This window comes from Egretta garzetta, unplaced genomic scaffold (assembly GCF_000687185.1).
Source record: "Egretta garzetta isolate BGI_Z169 unplaced genomic scaffold, ASM68718v1 scaffold123, whole genome shotgun sequence".
In the NCBI taxonomy this organism is placed as follows: domain Eukaryota; kingdom Metazoa; phylum Chordata; class Aves; order Pelecaniformes; family Ardeidae; genus Egretta; species Egretta garzetta.
The window spans coordinates 880,588-900,865 of record NW_009259182.1 but is presented as its reverse complement, the minus strand read 5'-3'; the positions used below and the strand labels follow the sequence as shown (position 1 = coordinate 900,865).

Sequence of the window (20,278 nt, the reverse complement as noted above, 5' to 3'; positions counted from 1 at the left end):
TGTCCATAGTTTATCGCTGAAGTGTGGTATGAAGTTGGAGTGAAGAGGACACTGGAGAAGGAGATTGGGCAGCATCAGCATTATTGTCAGGTACAGTACTCCTTACTGAAAACACAAGGAACCAGCATACAGAAGAAGAGAAAGAGAAGATAGGAGGAAGAATGAAAAAAGAATGTGTACAGTAGTAGTCCTGAAAAAACATGACATTTTCTCAACAAAGGACACAACAAAGTCCTGAATAAATCGAAGATGATGATAAGCAAAGGTCAATTCTTACAAAAATGCTGTACCCTGTATGCTGGGCCTTGGGCAAGCTTCACTATGGGAGTGTCAAATACAGAATGCAGTATTCTTCATTTATATCCCAGCTGACAGATCGCAAACAAAACAGAAATCGAACCTCTGAATACATTGATAGATGCACTGACCATATCCTGACAAAACAAGAAGGGAAATGCTGCCGTAGTATAGGATGAAAAATACTATCCAACTGTGAGAAGGTTTTATAAGATATGCTACGCTAGTATCTCGTGAGCTCCTTCCATGTAAAAACCCACATCAGCTGAGGTCCTGCCAGTAGATTTAACATTCTTTCTAATCTGTAGGACTGGTTTGCTGAGTTAATACCTCAAACTACTGCAGACAAAACAACATATATCAGCTTCACACACTTTATCCCAAGCTTTGGAACAGAACCCAGCTCTCTTGACTTCCAAGTCACCATAGAAGACCACAAACCAATCCCTGAAGTACAGTATTTGAATATATATTATTTTAATATAGAATGTTGATTTTGGGGGGTTGGCTAATTTGTTGATGAGCTTAAAGGAAACTCGTTTGCTCAGCCAGCTTTTGGATTAAAAGGAACATAAGAAATACCAGTCAAGAGTATTCCTTTAAAATAAGGAAGCTAGATGGGAATGCTAAGAGTAAATTCACATATGTAGGGCTAAAAACACATTAGTGTATAGGGTATGCTGTTCTTAGGCATTATTTGGCATGACTTCTGAATTCCAAGATAATTTTAAATATGATCCCTTGGTTGTGATAATAATAGTACCATTCAGTAAATGACACTAATGAAAAGTTTGCTTCATGTAAAAAACAAATAATACTGAAGCATACTTACTGTAAAAAGCCTATTAGTCAACTTTTCTGCAGTGTCTTCACCTTATTACTGAAGGAAAACAGTGCAATATATAAAGTCAAACTTACATACTCACATTTTTGTGGAAGAGGAACAAAGCAAGTAATCTCATTACGTAAAGTCAACCTCTGAGTGTTCTGACAATGAACACTGAGTCAATCTTCCCATTAAGTCAGGGTGTATACGACAAATAAGCTCTACTTGAAATGTAAAATTTAATTCCAGCATGATCACTTCAGGGACCAGTTCTGCAAAGTACAGCAGCCATGGCACCACACACAATTGCAGTGTAAGTAACCAGACACTACTGTTAAACACATTTTAAACTCTATTGTACAATAGCCTTTGTCTCAGTAAAGCTATTTTAACCATAGACCATGTTTGTTCAAGCAAGTTTTTCTACCTGTTTTTCCACTGAGCAAATCTTTCAGTGACTAATTTACTTGGTACATTTTAATTTGTTGCCAGTCATAAATAACTTACAGCTTTAGCAGATGTATTGCTTTTGCTTTTACATCTGTTTTGGTTTTTTGTTTCTTTATAAAGATTTCTTTGCAAATTGTTCATCAGCCATGCTCAAAAAAAACCTTCCATTTTTGAATGTGGACTTCTAATTTGATTGGGTATCACTAGGTATAGTTTTGGTTGTTTGATAAGAGCCACTAGTCTATGACTTGTAACTATAAATCACATAACTATCAGTTCCTCTGAGTTCAAACAAAGCCACAAACTGCCGTTTCTCTTTGGTGAAGAGATTTGGGAAGAGAGGAGATGGTGAGAAGAATTTCGTACTTTGATGAACGGCTTTGGAGAGCAGGGAGGGAGGCAGAAACCATGATACAAAAGAGGGGAGAACAGGTGCGAAATACAAAAAAAATCTCCAGGAAACTAGAGAAGTAGCAGGAGAACCTTCTGCCATAATTCACTTAATGTAAAACTAATCTTTACTGATGTTCTGCCAAACGATTCACGTCAGGCTGGTGATACATATATTTACACTTCAGGGAGTGTGGTCTGCCTTAGTCCTGAAGGTCCCTCTCTGTTCACAGAGTTTATCCCTCACCCCAGTACAATCTTTTTACCACTTGCTTTATCTGAAATAATATGCTCAATTCTAGTTTTTGAAATAATAGATTTTGAAATAATAGGTTAAGACATTTAAAGAGTATGTTCATACATATATTCAAATGAAATGAAAGTCTGCCTGCATGAAACATCCTCCCTAGATACAAACTGTATACACACACCTTCCTGGACTATTTTTTTGCGTCAACTTCAAAGCATATAAAACGCTAATACATTTTCACTATTTTAAGAACTGTATAAACATATTAAACATTTGCTACTTGCATATTTGAACACGCTATTATCTTGATCCTATTAGCCATTTTCCTATGGCTTTCTCACTGCCCTATTTATCTTTTCTGACAACTTTGCTGGGAGATCTTTTATTTACAGCTTTTCTGTTAATTCTACACATATAATTATTGAAATTGCTCATTGGCGCCATATATAGTTTTGGTTATAATACATGATATGCAGGTATTTACACATGCACACACATACACTCATACACATCATGAGTAACTCTTCATTTCATTCAATATGCTAGTTTAATTATTCATTTAATCTGCCAAACTTTTCCATTAAATTGACTCAAATACTGCAATGTAGTATCTTACTGAAAAAAAACCAACCAAAAACCAGAAGCTTGAAGGAACTTGATTGATTTTCAAGTGTTTTATTTAAAACATACATATATACTAACGTCTAAACTTACAGGTCAAAACTTCATCCCATTGAAATGAATGGCATATTTAGTTCAACAGCAAAAATTCAAACCTTAGTCCTTTTAAGTAGTAAACATTTTATCAGGCACTTGAAAAATAATGGATGCTTCTGTAAATTCCATTATATATAATTGGTATTCTACCTGCAAGATAGATTCACCTTGTGGGGTTTCTTTGTCCATAAAGCTTTCTGGACAATCAGGTAAAGAACCTGTCAGCTCAGCTGAACGACAAGACAGAAATAAGACACTAAAAAATGAAAACCAGAAATATTCTGTGAACACAACTGGTTTCAAGCACTTTGACTGACTGGATTTAGAAATCCTAGAGAGTCAGCTAAACCATCCAAACATTCACTTACGTTTAAAGCAGCAAATCCAAAACATGTGCTATGAAGAGGAATTCTGTCTGAAAAACTACCAGCAAGGAACACACCATGGGAACAAGGTCTCATTATCATCTCTCTTTGCCTTTCCTTCTCCCTGGTCCTCAAGCACATGGGAGACATCAGCACTGTAGGAACTTACTTGATAAGCAGAATACTATTTGCTTTCTCTTTTGAACATTTTGTATACCGCATAGCACATGAAAACTGAGTGTTCTGCCATAATGTCATTTCTGACAAGATCATTTTACAATTTCTACTCTGAATACTGGATGTTAAAAACTTCTGTACTTAATTCAACAAACGATACACCACATTAATGTACAGAAGAAACCCAGAAAATGGCACCTCAGTAGTTTGTGTTTTATGCATGTGGCTTTTTTTCTATTTTTTAACTCATTTACTGCCATCTTCTGGTACTTACAAGGTAGCAGTATTTACGCTATTTAAAAGCGGCCAGTACTCCTGTTCAATACTACTGAAATGCCAAAAACTTCTCAGAAATGCTTTCAAAATCTTGAATATTATTCCTTGGGCACAAACTAGTAAAAGGTTCATGTAGCTTACCTTTGTCTGGAAGCAGCAGTAAAGTTGTGTTAGGTATGGATGTTTCCGTGCTAATGCCAGAATTCTCTTTTCTGTCATTGTACAATCTACATCGTCATCTTGAAGTATGACATCTTTCTTCAAGACTTTCACTGCGTATACTTCATCTTTTCCTTTTAGCTCAGCTAACATTACCTAAACCAAACAGAAATTCTGTTTACCTATGAACAACAGATACCATAAATGCAGGGTTGTGTGTAAGTTTGACTGCACTGGAAATACAAAGACAGTTACATAGTTTCCTGAATGAAGTTGCATGCTTATAAAATGAAAAGTAATGTAATTCTAGAAAAAGATACCTCTGGTATTCTTTAAATTTGAATCAGATGATACTCATTTTGTTTATTAGTTAAGAATGCAGAAGATAAAAATTATCGCCTCATTCAAGTATTTTAATGAGTGCCTATTAATGAGACCTCAAAAACTAAAAAGGGAAGGAAGTTGATATAGAACATAAGTTTATTTCCCAGTTTTATCTCCCACTTTTGCTAGTGAGATTTGTGTGTGATGAATGTGGTATGCAATCTCATGGACCATTCTGTCCACTTCAAAATGTTGATTGTAACTACTTCTATTGTTTAAGGTTCAAGTCCCACCTCTGTTTAAGGTCAGTTCTGGCTCGCAGCCAGGGTAACCTTTAGAGAAAGGTTTAGAAAACACCCTCATCAATGCCCTACTGTGAGAGGGTATCTGGTGAGTTACACCTTTGCTGCGTATGTGGTATTTTGGGCAGCTGTCGAAGCCTCTTGCACTAGTCGTATCTGAGTGGAAATGCTTGCGTTCTGCTTCCTCCAGCACTGAACATGCCCACTGAGGAAAAACAAGCACACAAACTGTACTGTGAAATAAGCAAACTTGAACTGGGTATTATCTAGAAAGGGAATGAACTCATAACTCCACAGCATTATTCCCGAGCTGATTTGTCCTGCTTGACCACAACTAATTATCTTGTTGAACAGTATGTATGTAACTGTATGCATGTCTTCATTTCATTATCAACATCCTGAAATAGTGAACCATTGACACTGTGTTTCAAAAGGCTTGACTCCAGTTAATGAAGTGAGCTAAAGCACAGAAAATGCCATTTGATCAGGAGGCTGATATTCCTGATCTGTGGGGTAAAAGTTGCTTTTACCCAATGGATAAAGAATGGAAGAAAACCCCTGGGGTGGAAGGACTTTCTGAATGTCACTATGATTACTTTCAAAGCAGTGCAGTCAAAAAAATTCTACAACACAGGGGGAGAAAGGGGGTGCGGGAAGCTACCTACCTTGCCAAAGCTGCCTTTCCCTAATACTTTGATGAAGTTGAACTCTTCAAGGCCTATTCGCTTGGTCTGGGCCTGCTTCACCTCCCCATTTTCACCATTCTCCCCGGATTTGTTAAGCTGGTTGTCTGTTGATGTTGTAGCTGTTGCCCTGTGTTCCTCTCCCCGATTGTCAAATGATAACGCTTTCCTAATGTTGTTTTCCAGCTCTTTGATTTCTGTGGAAATGTGAGAAAATGTGTTCATTTTCACCAAACATCAGAAAACCAGCTTGTGTTAGTCTGTATCAGTTTTGGAAAGGGACATTCATCATCCCTGAACGCTGTGTAGAACATTCTGTGGTTAAGAATACATATTTAGCAAACTGCTTCTCCACCTTGCAGTAATCAGCCAAAATCCTGCTCTAACAGGAAGGGTGGCCTTTCAAAATGAACCTAAGAGAATGACATATCCCAAACCTGACAGATAAGTCAGAATAGTGGCCAAATAGTTGTTTCAGTGATTTTGGGTGTTCCTGTACCACAGAGAAGTACTTTGTTTTGAATGCCCCTGTCTTCCTGCAGCACTTACTCATCTTCCTGCTTCCGTATTTTAGAGTTGTATCTTCAAAAGTTCAAAGGATAGCTGGGCGTCCCAGTCCTTGAAGTCAACATGAATGGAGCATCAGCTCCAGCTGTTATCAGACACCTGCCAATAAAGTATTTGACCACTTCCTAGTGCCGCTTCAAGCGGCAATTGTGTAGATCTGCTAAATGGTTCTGAAGGTGCCTCGGTGCTAAACACAGTGAGTACTAGTGACTAATGGACTTCAGGATCTGCCTCAAGCTCTTGCATAGTACTTCTGCCTGATGGCCTTGAAGGAACAACTTTGCTGGGTAGCTAAAAAAGTGAAATTTAAGATAGAATTTAGAGAAATTCTTTGTTCTTATTTCAAGCAAAACATCAGATATTTAAAAAATATTATTTAACCAAAATGCTGCCTGTGAAACAAAAAGGCTGACAATTTTAAACCAGTTCTGGACTCAAAGTCTTACAGTACTTATTACCATGGAGCTTTGGAAGTCTCTTCCCTAAAAATAAGGGTGAGAATTTCTCAGCTGTAAATAATTTTTGAAGAATTTGACAAAAAAGTATCTGTCTTCCTATGTCTTCATGTAGAGCTATTTCATTCATCAGTTTACACACATGATGGTATGTAAGATACCTCACAGACTTCTGATTTTTAAAAACATCAGATCAGATTCAAAAAGTGCTGCTGACATACATGTTCTGTCAATCAGGCTGTTTAGCTCAATTAAATCAAGTCATATCAGTGAAGATTAAAAGATTTGTCTCCAAATCTATGCATGAAAAAAGATCACTGAAAGGAAACATGGTTTTATGAAGCCTCTAGAGACCACATAGACATGCTAGCATAGCCTAACTGGATGGAAGGTTTTATTATCACAAATGTTCAACGTGGAATTGCAAGGAGGCAATTTTACCTCAAAAACTTATTAACGGATAAAGCCTCTTCAGAAAATTAAAGGCTCTCTATTTAAAATATTCTCACTCTTACAATAGAATATATAACCTCCTTACATAAACACATTTGGTTAGGCAAGGACTTATCTAGTAAACTTAATAATAATATTAAGATGACTGTTTTATAATTTTCCCTTTACAAGCCACTTAATCTCACAGGTTTAAATGAAATGAGAAGTAGGCATTTTTAAAAAGTTTTTGCAGTTCATAACTTTCTTAAGTGCTTCATTTTCTAGTGGTAACTGCTTCATTGATTTGACTCTGCCAATGCTGGGGACAATAGCTTTTTTACTCCTCATAAAGAAGGAAAATATGTGACAATATATATCAGTTAGGAAATAAAAAGAGGTGTTTGACCTTGATCACATGGAGAAGTTGGTGCTGACTTTGACCTATCTTCTTCTGATGATGTGCTTCCAGGAACTGGTTGTTGAGTCTCTGCACCTGCAATTAGCTAAGAACAATTCCAAAAAGGGTAATCAGCTATAAGATCCTTGCATGACAAGAGGAAATTCAATTTGACAAAATTAATTTGCAAACAGAAGTATGAAGGAAAGATGTTTTATCCCTATAGATTCTCACTGGCAGGACCTCAACCATACAGTAGGTGGCATCACATCAAATGGAGACCATAATACAGAAAAAGAACCGTCAATTTAAAGAAAAATAGTTCTTAAGATGAAATAAATAAAATAAAAAAATAAACATAATAAGCATACCCAGTGAGGGGCAAAGTTTTGAAGAGCCACCTTGAGCCTGTATAGAAATCTATCTGGTAAGTATATTTAACTACAACAGCCATCAGCATGCACTGCAAACTAACTCATGCAACAACAACATGACAACACCTTTTTCCAGGAGTCACAGATCAATTAATTTATTCCTGAGCTCTATGTTTCCATAACATTTTAAAACAGTGTACATGGGATCCAAGTGTGCAGCAATCAGGAAAACGAACAGAACCAAATAGTGTTTTAAGAAATTATGGTAAAATTTGCCTATTTATGTAAGCGAGAGCAACGGGTCTGTTGTTACAATCATGGAAATAGAAAGCATTGCCAAATTCTGATCCAGGATACATATTACAAATCCAGAATAATTCCATCAGCTTTCAATGTACTTGGGCCTTTTTATTTCTAGAACAGCCTAGTTCTTCCTATAATAGCAATAACTCTGGAACCATCATCGGGCAAACAGCTCCTCTTCATGAGAGTCAGCACACTGGCCCATTTATCAGCATTTACAACGTTACAGAGTAGTGCTGTGTCTCAATCAATCAATTATCCAATGCCACTTGTGTGCCAGAGGGACATTTATCTTTTTACAAACTGTTGTGTTAGACACTCCCTGTGAGATCTCCGACCACAAAATTTAAAAGGTGAAATCCTTCCAGACTCTATACAGACTCCAGGTTTGCAAAATTGTAGCAGGTCAAAATAAATTTCCTATCAAAATTCAGAATAGATGATTTGCACTTAAAAGCCAAAGTTTTAGTTCTGTACTGACTTAAAAAAAATATCTTGTGCAAGTCAAGTGAGCAGGACTGAACCCCAACTAGTAAAGTTACAGTACAGCCATACTTACCTGATTTCTTATGTGAGACTACATAGCAAAATTACCTTTTTCCTCCTCTGCCCACTATTAGTGATCTTATCTGGAGTGACTCCAAGATCTGCAAGAACTTTAGCTATGCCTCTAGCATCCACTCCACAGTTTGGTGCCACATTTGTTTCACAGCGTCGATGTACATTCATCTTGCAAACTGCAATGAAATGCAAAGTAATAGAGTAAATTAAATACTACCTTGGCATTCATTCATCTTACTTACATCAGACCTTATTGGACCTACCAGTAACTTGTTCAAATAAATATAATTTCAGTAGAAAAATACTTACCTCTATTTGCAATGATACTTGAATGCTAATATAAAATTATTAACCTGGTTATCATTCTTCTGCTACGATAATGCAGAACAGTGCTTTCACACAGTACCCAGAACAGGCACAGGAACAAATGAAAATATCTAATGATCCTGTAAATCTTAAATAGAATTAGAATTGGAAGAAGAAAAGTCCTTCTGAGCTTGGATTTTAGCATTCTACTTCTGCTCTCCTACTGAGAGCACAGCATCAGTTCCTCATGTATTATTGCTTCTTATTCTATTTTACTCAAGCATATTAACTGCTAATATAGGCAGGCATAAAAAACCAACAGTGTTTTAAATTTCAATAAAAATCTTTGGCACTGTTAGACAATCTCTCTCTTTAGATGGCAATCCATTTACTAAGCTCTTAAATTCCATCCGCTGAAACTAGCATACTAGGAAGAAGAAAAAAGGTTGCATTGCTTCCAGGTGGTGGGGTAGGGGGGGAAAACATAGCTCCATTAAAAATAGCATAGTGTGGATCTCTTAGGAGCAGATGACACATTTTATCTTAGTCTTCACTGCCCTCTTGTGGAGCAAGGCATAAAAAAAGCAAAACTTCAAGTGTAATTCAATACTAGATTAACACTCAATTGCTCAAATTCTTCACTTCAGTACTTTTTAGAGAAAAAAAAAATCAAAAAAGTATGTATTTATAAAGCTGCATTTCATGATATTGTTCATCAACAATGCTTTCACTGTATAAGGCTTAAAGAAACAAACCCCATTTGCCTCTGAGTCCATGCGCAGGCACTATGTCTGCAGCAGTAACTATGCTCTTCAGAAAGCAGGTGCCTTGTCTTTTCAAGTATGTTTCAGCTCACAAGAGCAGCAAAAAGAAATTGCTACACATGGTATTTTCAGTATGTGTACATTTGGTGATGAAAGCTCAGTGGCAAGTAAAACGTTTGACTTAGGATCCGTAACAGTGGACCACTGAGGAACTGAACTGCTTGAAATTAAGCAAGCAGGAAAATTTTGTACAGTGCAACTTCATGAACATATTTTGTAAGAAGCAGCACAGGAATAAGCAATGAAAAAACAGAAGAAGAATAAACCTCTGGAATACCCTTTTCATGGTGTTAATAACCACACTGGACATGCAAGTACATCTCTGAAGAAGGGAACATTGCTCAGCACTTGTTAAGAGAGAAAACAAAGCACGGAGAAAATGACATTTCCAGCTCCGGTGAGTTCTAGATTTCACGTAGACAATGCTGCATTTTTATAGGCACTAATTTTATGAACATGGAGAAAAACAACACAGACTCTCTGAACTATTGTTTCCATGCATCTGCTACACAGTAAATACATCCATATGAGACATTACATTTTCTAGAGTAAAGAGGAAATGAAGCACTATGGTACTTGAGAGACAATATGAAAGGGAACTAATATATTCAAAGATAAAGCAGAGAGATATGATATCTCTTACTAAAAAAATCAAAGAGGAAAAAAAAATCAGATTTAATTGAAAAATCTTCTCTGAACATATCTCCACCATAATTAAGATAGCATTTGCACAAAGTCTTTAATAGAATCATAGAAACATAGAATGTTTTGGGCTGGAAAGGACCCCTAGAGGTCATCTAGTCCAACCCCCCCCGCAGGAGCAGGGACACCACTAACTAGATCAGGCTGCTCAGAGCCCCATCCAACCTGGCCTTGAAAGTTTCCAGGGATGGGGCCTCCACTACCTCTCTGGGCAACCTGTTCCAGTGTTTCACCACCCTCATTGTAAAGAACTTCTTCCTTATATCTAGTCTAAACCTACCCTGGTTTAGTTTAAAACCATTACCCCTTATCTTGTCACTGCTGGCCCTACTAAAAAGGTTTTCCCCGTCTTTCCTATAGGCCCCCTTTAGGTACTGAAAGGCCACAATCAGGTCTCCCCACAGCCTTCTCTTCTCCAGGCTGAACAAGCCCAACTCCCTCAGCCTGTCCTCATAGGAGAGGTGCTCCAGCCCCCAAATCATTTTTGTGGCCCTCCTCTGGACCCGCTCCAACACTTCCATTACTTCTTGTGTTGAGGGCTCCAAAGCTGGAGTAGTTAACTAATAGTAGTTAAGCAATGATACTTAAGAGTGTAAAGTTTTATCACCAGCTAAGAATCACTGGTGAAGGCTTGAACTTCAGAATGCTCTCTGTGAGTATGTCTTCTTTCCCTTGTTGTTCAGCAATTTGTGACACGAAGCATTAGGTCTGACCTTCACCTATAGTTATGCCTCATCTCAAATACTGCAAAGCATATATTTAATAGATTATATTTTTATACTTATGTGTGAGTCCATGTTTCTGCTGTTGAGAAGTGCACATAACATGATTTTTGTATTTATGAAGATGGACCTACCCTTTCGTAGAGGTATAACAAATTACAAAGCTTCTCATTCCATTAGGTACTGACAATCTTCATGACATCATTACCATCAACCCACCAACTGAAGTATTTCATTCACTATTTCTAAAACATTGCTTCCCTTTGCAAGTGTCTGTACTGTTTTCTCCCCCCTTTACAATACACAGATCTGCTTGAAACAAGGAGATATGGAACCACCATTTCTGTCAGTCAGATAATTTTTGAAGATGGTATTAAAGGGAAAAGTAACTGAATAACAATGTTTAAAAACTTTAACAACCATCACCACAAATCTGGAAACACAAAAGGCATATAAACTGAAGGGGATGTAAATTTTCATGCTTCTAATTTTCTGCTAACTTCTAATTTCCTATGTGGCAATAAACCTACACAGCAGCAAGTGCAAAATGTGTTTCTGCACCTCTGTCCTCTGCATCTGTTGACTGGTGTTGCACACGGGGTACAGTACCGTTTTCTAACCATGATGGCAATCCCCACAGCAGTCTGCTATTTATTTTCTATTAGTTTCTGTACAGCTTGAAAAGGCAGAATAACTTCAAGTCTTTGCAAGTCTGCTGCACTCACAAAGAAAAAGAAAAGCTCTGAAGTGGTAATCCTTACCTTTGCATTGTAAACCTTGTCTCAAAAGACCCCAGAGCAATGAACCACAGTGGTCACAGAAGGTGGGCACTTTGTAATTGTGAATGCTGAACTTGTGAGGCATGTTGACACTGAAACGCTGAGATCCCACCTGCTCAAAAAAGGAGAGCACAGTACATTTCATTCTAATTAATTTCTTTATAATCAGTGTGCACCAAGGCTCTGTTACATTTTGAAACCACACAATTCAAACAAGATGAAATAGGTCTGTGCTCAGATGATGATCTTTGCATTAGATAACACTCTCTCGCTACTTTATTTGGGGAAAAGAGGGGGAAGGGCTGCTGTTGTCCAAGAGATCAAGACTGAAGTCTACTTCCTAGTGCTTCTGGGAACAACAAATACATAGCTATCAGGAAAGATCTCTTAATGTGGAAGGCAAGGAAGTCACTCCCAATTGTTTTAGGAGCAGGAGGCCGAACTAATACAGGCCTAAGAAAGAGGAAAATATCACAACTCCTTTACCTTTTCATATCCGACTCTTCTTCAGATTATGAAAATGAAAATGATTATTTGTTGCATTCAAGGATTCCAAGGTACAATTACTTACTAATTAAAGGATGTAACTGATAAGTTTTTAAAGTGGCTACTGCATAGCAGATTTATTTTGATGTTTTTCCTTCCCTTTCCTATTACCACTGGCTTCTCTCCAGAGATCTAGCACGCCTTCTAAACAATGAGAGCATTATATCAGCAAAGCATACAAGTCTCCACCGGTCTGGAGCCTGGGAATATAAATCTATGCAAGATTTTGTATCTTCCTGTGAGTACTATGCAAAAACAATAGTTGCCAAACACAGCCCTTTATCACAAACCTATGCAAGTGATCAAGTTTTGGACGTAAAATACTGGTTGTGAACCAGATATTAAAGAATACTTCCAGTATGAAAAATGGTAGTGAACCACACAGGAAGAATGAGATCAGTTAGTGTCTCAGTCAGATTCATACTGAAGTTGAAAGAGTGGCTTAAAACCATTGTTACACATTAGTCTTATTTGTAATTTACAACTAGGCTTTTTCAAGCCTATACATGTTGGTTTTTAACAAATAAAACTAAGAAATATACTTTTTCTGTGTGGCCAAGGAACTGGGATCACGCACAGACTACCTCACCTAATCCTACAGTGAAAGATAGTAGGCCCTAGCTGTTGCACAAAACAGAACAGGACGGTGAGCATTCATTAGCTTTTCTGTTAAAACACAAACAAACAAAAAACTTCTGTATAAGATAAAGCATTCACCAGTTACAACTGAGGGTTACAACTGTTTAAAAACCCCCATAAATCCACTCCCCCTCTCCAACTGTCCCCTATCAATTCAGCCATAAAAGGATACCCCAAAGCTGAGGAGTCTAAGGGAGCTAAACACAACAGCAGTCACATTGCTCCCGGGTGTATGACCGTCCACAGAAATTAACATTAATTTCCTAACCAAGCATAAAAGGGCCATCTTAGCTGCACGAGACCTTTAACCCAAGTGAAAGGATTGTTTTGTTTCCTCTTCTGATCCAGAGCTGAATGTGCTGTTGGCAGATACATTTACCTCCCTGACAGTACCGTTCTGAAGGCAGCTAATTTCATTTTCAGGTGATGTCTTCGTTTACTTAAATACATGATAACATGAAGCACATATTGTGTTAATCCATTAATGTACAAAAGCTTGCTAGAGGTAGGGAGTAATTATGCTGGAAAACCTGTTAGCTGTGCAGTACCTTGTGTTATCACTACCATCTTATACAATATCCATGGGCCGCCTTCAACACACGGATGGCTTTGTTCTACATTTTGACAGTTTGGATGCAGTCTTTGTTGAGGTGAGACTTTGCAAGCAAATTCTGGGCAGTCTTGCATGTCAATGCAACATACCCAAGCATACTGCCCATTCTATCAGCTCCTAATGGCTCAGCCACACAAAATGCAGTTAAGGGATAAAGGCCCCCTGGTCTTGCTTCTTTTGAATTAAAATGACAAAACTCTTATTAACTCAGAAATAGACAATGTTAAAAACGAAAAGGAGTGGAAATAGCTCACTGAGACTTAAGAATTCAGATGTTATAAAAAGTTTACTAAACAGAAATAAATTGCTGCATAATAATTCCCATGTAGATGAAACTGTTATGGTAATCTGTCATTGCAAAGTAAATGCTACATCACAAGACGGCCAGAAGAGCACAAAAAAAGAATGTAACATTTATTGATTAAACAGAGGAGATGACACTACTTTGAACAGATGAAAGACAGATTTTTATCTAGAAAATTTATTTTATAAGCATTTACCTCATCATGAGTTTCCTGTTTTTTTAAACCAGCACACTTCGTTATAATAAGTTCATGGCATCTCTTGTGGACTACACAAGTGCAAACTATAAACAAAACACAGATATAAGAATGAGTTTTCATGAAGATTGATTTTAAAGCAAAAGACTGGTCTCAGAAGACTAGAAATGCTGGGACTTGAAAGTCTGCAAGTGACTGGTGACTTGGTTAGTCCTACAAAGTAAGTCAGCTTACAAAGGCAGAAGATAATGGACTTTCAAGAGACCCATGAATTTTAATAGCACTAAAGCATATCTGTCAAAATCTCAGTATGTAAAACCACAAATTACCTTCTGAAATATTAACCACAATTTTTCCTCAACTTTTACATATTTGATTTCTTTAACTGACAAAGTCCATGATCTCCACATTATATGAGACACAATGGCAAAACCAATTCCTGTCTGAAGAGCTTCCAGAGGAAAATAGACATAAAGATAACTCATTGTAAAAGTCAAAGAACAGGACAAACCAAAGCCGAACATTATTTCTGTAACACACTATCAAAGTTGATAACAGTAAAAGGTTTCAGGAGGCAAAAATGCTTTGTCAATATTCATACCGATTACTTAATCAATGAATAACATTTGCAGATATGACAGATAAGATTAAAAATTCCAAGGTCTATTATACTGTGGGATTCAAGGTCATTAAGTGAAGAAAGAAACCTTCAGAGTGAAAGAATTAATTTAATTTTCTTCCAGCTTTGGTCATTGTTGTAAGAAAAAAAACCCCAGAACTCAAGGAACTGCTGTATGTTAATACAGCAATTCTTATTGTAACATGTAAAACCATTATTTGCATTCATTTATTTACAGTGAGATTTCATCAAATCTTTTGTACCTGAAAAATTGTCATTAATTTGATTATTTCTACTTCTCAGATGAGAAATAAGTACAAAAACATCATCCCAAGAGGTGGCAGCATGCAAAATTAAGAGTACAAGAAATTGAGTTGAAAAATGGGAGCCAAAAATGAAGCACTTATGCAGTCTTTGCTATAACCTTCTCTAATGATGACCTCTATAATTATCTCATCTATTTAATTACAGCCTTTGCAATTACCTGGCATTTTTTAACAAAGAATCTTAAGCAGAATAAAGAATTTGCTATTTTAAAATGCAAGAAGTGAAAAATGAAGAGACCAACATCTGCAGATATGCCCCCATAGTTGGATGTGCATCAAGAGATACCTAGGATCCGCTGTCCAGCGATGTTAACAGTGCCCCTACCTCATATATGCTGCCTAAGACCAACAGTTTTGAAAAATCCTATGTGATTTACTGTAAAGACTTTATCACTGGTGAGACAAACTTATTCTGATCATCTCGTGCTAAATTCTTAACACGGTACATATACAATGCGTGATAAAAATATCTTATTATTTATATAATACATATATTCAAACTGTCCCCCCATAGATTTTCTCTTACCTTGACATTGGTATCCCTGTTTTCCTATTACACCCCTGAAAATAAAACAAGTGTTTTAGAAAATGACATATGTATTTTTAAAAATGACAAACATTATTTCCTCTCTTTACTGGACAAGTTTAAAAGAACAGTTTCTTATAACCAACCATCTGATAACTGCATGCTTAGACTGAGATCAGTTCAAAGTAGGAACCACATTTCAGCTGCTAGGAGGTAACAAGATAGGAAGATAGGCCATGAAGGGATTCAGAACTAAAGACACATTTACTATAATAAAATAGGCAAAGCCAAATGGTACATAGAGAGGGAAGCCACAAGCAGGTAAAATAGTCATCATGCAGGCCTCTAAATAGACAGAAGATTGCATTTGCCAGTATTGTTGCTTCATCTTAGCTAACCTAAATCCTAACCTGCAGGCATTTCTTAGAGGAATGTACAATTCACATCATTTCACATTAAGAAAGACTGATTCATAACACACTGTTAAGATATATTAATTCTGGATCACATCAGATCTTGTGTGTATTAAGGTACAAATCAGTATCTCTAGGTAACTTTGGAAAACATCAATATAGTTGCTGAAATATAACTGAAAAATTAATGTCTCCACCACTTTTCCCTATCTGAAACTTATGAGTACTCAAAACTAATGTAAATAATTTCTAAAAGGGAGTTCTTGACATACACTGTAATAAGAAAGACCCTGTATGCTGAGCACCCAAACCCCTCGGTCACTAGAAGTCTAATATTCCCATACTTCATTAACTTCAGTAGCATGTATAGGAACTTGGCATTTCCTAGGAGGAAGATGGTGATACTTAAGCACCTAAAGTAGAATTCAGTCACCTTGGCAAAATGTAAGGCCTAATATTAGGTCTAAATCTACACTTCGGCACCTACAGAACACGAGACTGGCTGTCTACCTAGAATTTATAGTCTGTACTAGATGGGAAAAGACTGAACTTCATGGCTCATAGGAGAAAAACCACAAGTACAATAAATTCTAACATTTGTGATAGAAGTTTAAGTCTTCTATTATCATCTGCAAAACTGATGACAGCTTAATATTAAAATGAAGAGGAAAAGAACTACTACTCTACGCCATTTATACTTCAGCAAAACAGGAGGGTATGTTAACTCTTTAATACAAGGTTGCAAAGAAAGCAAAGTCATACCATATAAAATCTCTGCAGTGTGAACAATATGTTGGTTGTCTAAGATAGGTGGCCATAAATTTGTGTCCATTAACCTGATGTACTCTGCGTCGCACAGCACCCTGCCGCTTTCTTGGGCGCATACGTTCCCGGAACACACGTTCTTCATTGTCTTTGGGTGCTGAAACAGAGGAAAAAACAATAAGCACTGGCTGTATCAGACAAAAATATGGGAAAATTCAAACGCAATACATAAGTAGATATTCTCCAAAAATAAAAATAATCCTCTCTAGCTTGCAGTGCAAGATAACTTCCCTACGTTGTGGGCAATTTTTTTCTTTTTAGCATCAATTACTAAAGGGCAAGGGTTTTCATTGCCTCATACGAGAACTTCTATTTGTTCTAAGCCTTTATCTGTAAATTCGCGCTAAGCTGGGAGTATGTCTTCTGTGCTTTATCACTATCAAGTACACTGACAACCTCTTTAAAAGTAGTAACACACTCAGATTCTCCAAACAGCTCAGATTCATCTCATTTGATCTTCAGGGGGGGATCCACCAAAAATCCCAACATCCCCTGGTCCCTGTACACTCAGAAAGTGCTGACACAAGTGCAAGAAAGCCGAGTACAAATACACATTATCACACAGAACAAAAAATTCCATCCAGAACTGATTACTTTGTAGAATTCTTGATTAAGATCTGAGCTTCAGGCTCTAAAAATCCACTTTGATACTAATACACTTTCAGCAAAATGTTCAAGGGAAGAAAGTTATTCCTCTTAACCAAGTCCTGTTCCACAGTATATGAGATTTAATGGTAGAGGAAGTAAAAAAATGAAGTTGATGTATCTCAGAACAGAGTCTTCAGGTCTTTTTCCCCAAGGCTTTATTTTATCACTAACGCCCCCATAGTATTCTTTATGTATTAAGCAAAAGCTGAGGAACAGTTAGCTATGAAGAATAGTACACAGTTGTTAATGAAAGACAGATTTTACAAGCATTCCTTGAGCCACTTGTGTCTCTGCAAAATAGAATTATCAGATTTGGAGGGGACCACATTCAGTCATCTATTGCCAACTGAATCTATGCGTTCACTACTTCAGTGCATATAACACTTTGAAATGTATTTAACACTTGTCATTCCCTGAATTTCAGCTACCCTGAATCGTTACGATGGGCTAAAGATGCCAGCTTTGGTCTGTTACAAACTTTTCTATACACAAACGAGTTCTCCAAGCAACAGTACAATATTTAACAATAACACAAAGAAAGCTAAAAGTCCGAAAAGAACCCAAATCTGTAATAGCCTCAAATTCTTTTACTAACACTGAAATAAACCCTATTTTTGAGGGTTGTAAAATTAAATGGTATTGATTTAGGAATTCCTAGAAAATAGTCTTAAATTAAGCCAATGGATGGATATCCTGGGAAAATACAGAACACAGAGATCAATTTCTTCCACTGCTCAGCATGGGCTAAAACCCATGGCACTAGCAAATTCATTTATGCACTAAAAAGCCTAAGCTCCTTACATATTAACAGCTTACAAAAACTTCATACTCAGAGTGGGTTTTCACCCTAAGAAGGAACACCTGTGGGATAGCCAGAATAGCATTACTTTTCTACTCTAAGTGAGCTCTCAGTAAATACACATTGACTTATACACAAAGCTGCCCCTTTTATTTATGCCCAAGAACAATCCAAAAGCAATGGCTCTAGGTCCCCCTTCAAGAAAGGGATAAGAAGTAACAAATAGTTATCAATGATGTTTATTTTTGTGTTGTCAGTTATGTTTATTTTTATGCATTAAGCAAAACTCTGATGTCTAATAAATACCACAGCCCCTCAAGAGAAAGACTATCTTCCACAGAAAATACGTAGCAAGTAGTTGGAAATCCTACCAAAGACTCCTATTTCCAGCTTCTGAATGATTTATTGAATTCACAAAGCTGTTGGAAATCTTTTTAAAGTTGTTTTTATTATAGGCAATACTTCTATATTAACACAGAACTGTTCTTTTGGTTATCATACAGATTGTAGAATTTGCTAAAGTATGCAGCCTGGATGTGAGAAAGTTAAAATCCCACTCTCCTGGAAAGCGTTCCCAAAAAGTTATCTGCTTATATGAAACGAACAAGATGTTCTGACAGTGCACAGTTCACACTTGATATGATAATCAGTCTACGATACCGCTTTTCTCCTTTTTTCATCTTAAGTGTAATTCTTCACACATAAAGCACCTGTAATTTTACAGAGCAGACAAAAACCCTCTTCTTGTGTTGGCTAGATAAACACAGTATCATTACACAGTTTTTTTTTAACAACAAAGTCTTAAAACTAATTTTACTGTATTACTTTCAGTTCTATTTTTAATACTTTTTATGAAATTAAATTTTTCACTTACAATAGTAAAAACAACAAAATGGTGTCTTTTTCAGAAATACACTGACTTGAAAACAGCTCCAAGCAATACACCAGTCTTGAAATTATCAGATTCAATGGTAGGTCTCAATTATCAATATCATTTCCACACAAACAGCATCTCTGTGTGCAACGATACTCAAATATCTCAGGGAAACGTAGGTTTTTGGTCTCTCTTGGAGGTCCGTTAGCCAGATCCCCCAAAACTCCCTCCTGTCAGTCTGCTGTCCACATTTGTCACTAAAGACTGGCACTTGGCCAAAGCCGTGCACCGCATCCCGCTTTAGTGTTGAACTGCACAGATGAACTGCATGTCCAAGAGCAGCAACTTCACAGGGGTGACTCTGCCTCTACCTCACCTCTCGTTGAAGCCCGTGTCGAGTCCCCACCTCGTCAGTTGGCAGCAGTTATTGCTCGGGGGAGTTGGAGTAGCATCTGGCATTACACTGCGTGACTGGACACTGGATGACTGGACACCAGCCTTTCATCAAAGCAGTCCAAGTCACAAGAGAAATGAATTCACCCATGAGCTTTACACTCAGTTTACATTCAGTTCAGCTAGCTTGTTCACTGTTACCCAACAAAAACACATAAGCAATCTTCAAGCAAAACACTTCCATGTCTCGCACAACTCACAGCGCTGCTGTGGACCACAGGCACAAAACACCAGGCAGTCACTTCCCCAGGTGACTCAGAAGCAGATGATCACATCTGTGCTGGCTCATAGCCAGGGTTGTGAACCACTCATTTCTAGTAGCACTAACAATAGTCTTATGTTTAAATTAAAATCCAATTATCTCGTACTGAACAGCCAAACTAGAGACATTCCGTTAACTGTCTGAAGCCAGCTCCTTAGAAAAGGAGCTACACTGCCCTCCCCAAGCTTCCTTTATTGTTCGCAAGCAGGAAAGCAGAGATCACTAAATGTTATCAGAAAACACAGAGTGCTTGGGAAAACCCCCAACATTTGTGTGATACAGCCAACTAGTGTTTTCAAGACATACTTTAGAAAATACAAGCATCCCAAACAAAACTGGCCTTTAAATATATTTTAAAAAGAAAAATTCTTACAGCAGTATATGATAGATTCTAGAAAATACTGCAAACTGCCCAGCCGTGGCATTTCTATTCTTAGCAGAAGAGTTCAAATGAAAATTAAGTGGAGTTGCTGTAGTCATTCTATAAGCAAGTTCCAATATAAACACCAATTTCTTCTCACAGTGTTTCTACTAGTCACAGAGGGTTATCATTTCCTCAGTAAAAGCTGTTTCTTTACGTAACGTACATTCTGTTCC

General features: G+C 37.2%; 1 protein-coding gene across 1 annotated transcript in view; it reads right to left on the bottom strand.

Moving 5' to 3' along the window:
* PRKCE (protein kinase C epsilon) overlaps positions 1-20,278 on the bottom strand; it is a 296,989-nt gene that overhangs the window by 94,964 nt on the left and 181,747 nt on the right. Inside the window, exons 3-10 of the mRNA XM_009635670.2 lie at positions 16,583-16,742; positions 15,408-15,442; positions 13,937-14,022; positions 11,621-11,750; positions 8,339-8,481; positions 7,077-7,173; positions 5,199-5,413; positions 3,890-4,063 (exon numbers count right to left, since the gene is read on the bottom strand). Of these exons, the coding sequence (XP_009633965.1) occupies positions 3,890-4,063; positions 5,199-5,413; positions 7,077-7,173; positions 8,339-8,481; positions 11,621-11,750; positions 13,937-14,022; positions 15,408-15,442; positions 16,583-16,742 (1,040 nt within the window). The remainder of the gene's footprint in view (positions 1-3,889; positions 4,064-5,198; positions 5,414-7,076; positions 7,174-8,338; positions 8,482-11,620; positions 11,751-13,936; positions 14,023-15,407; positions 15,443-16,582; positions 16,743-20,278) is intronic.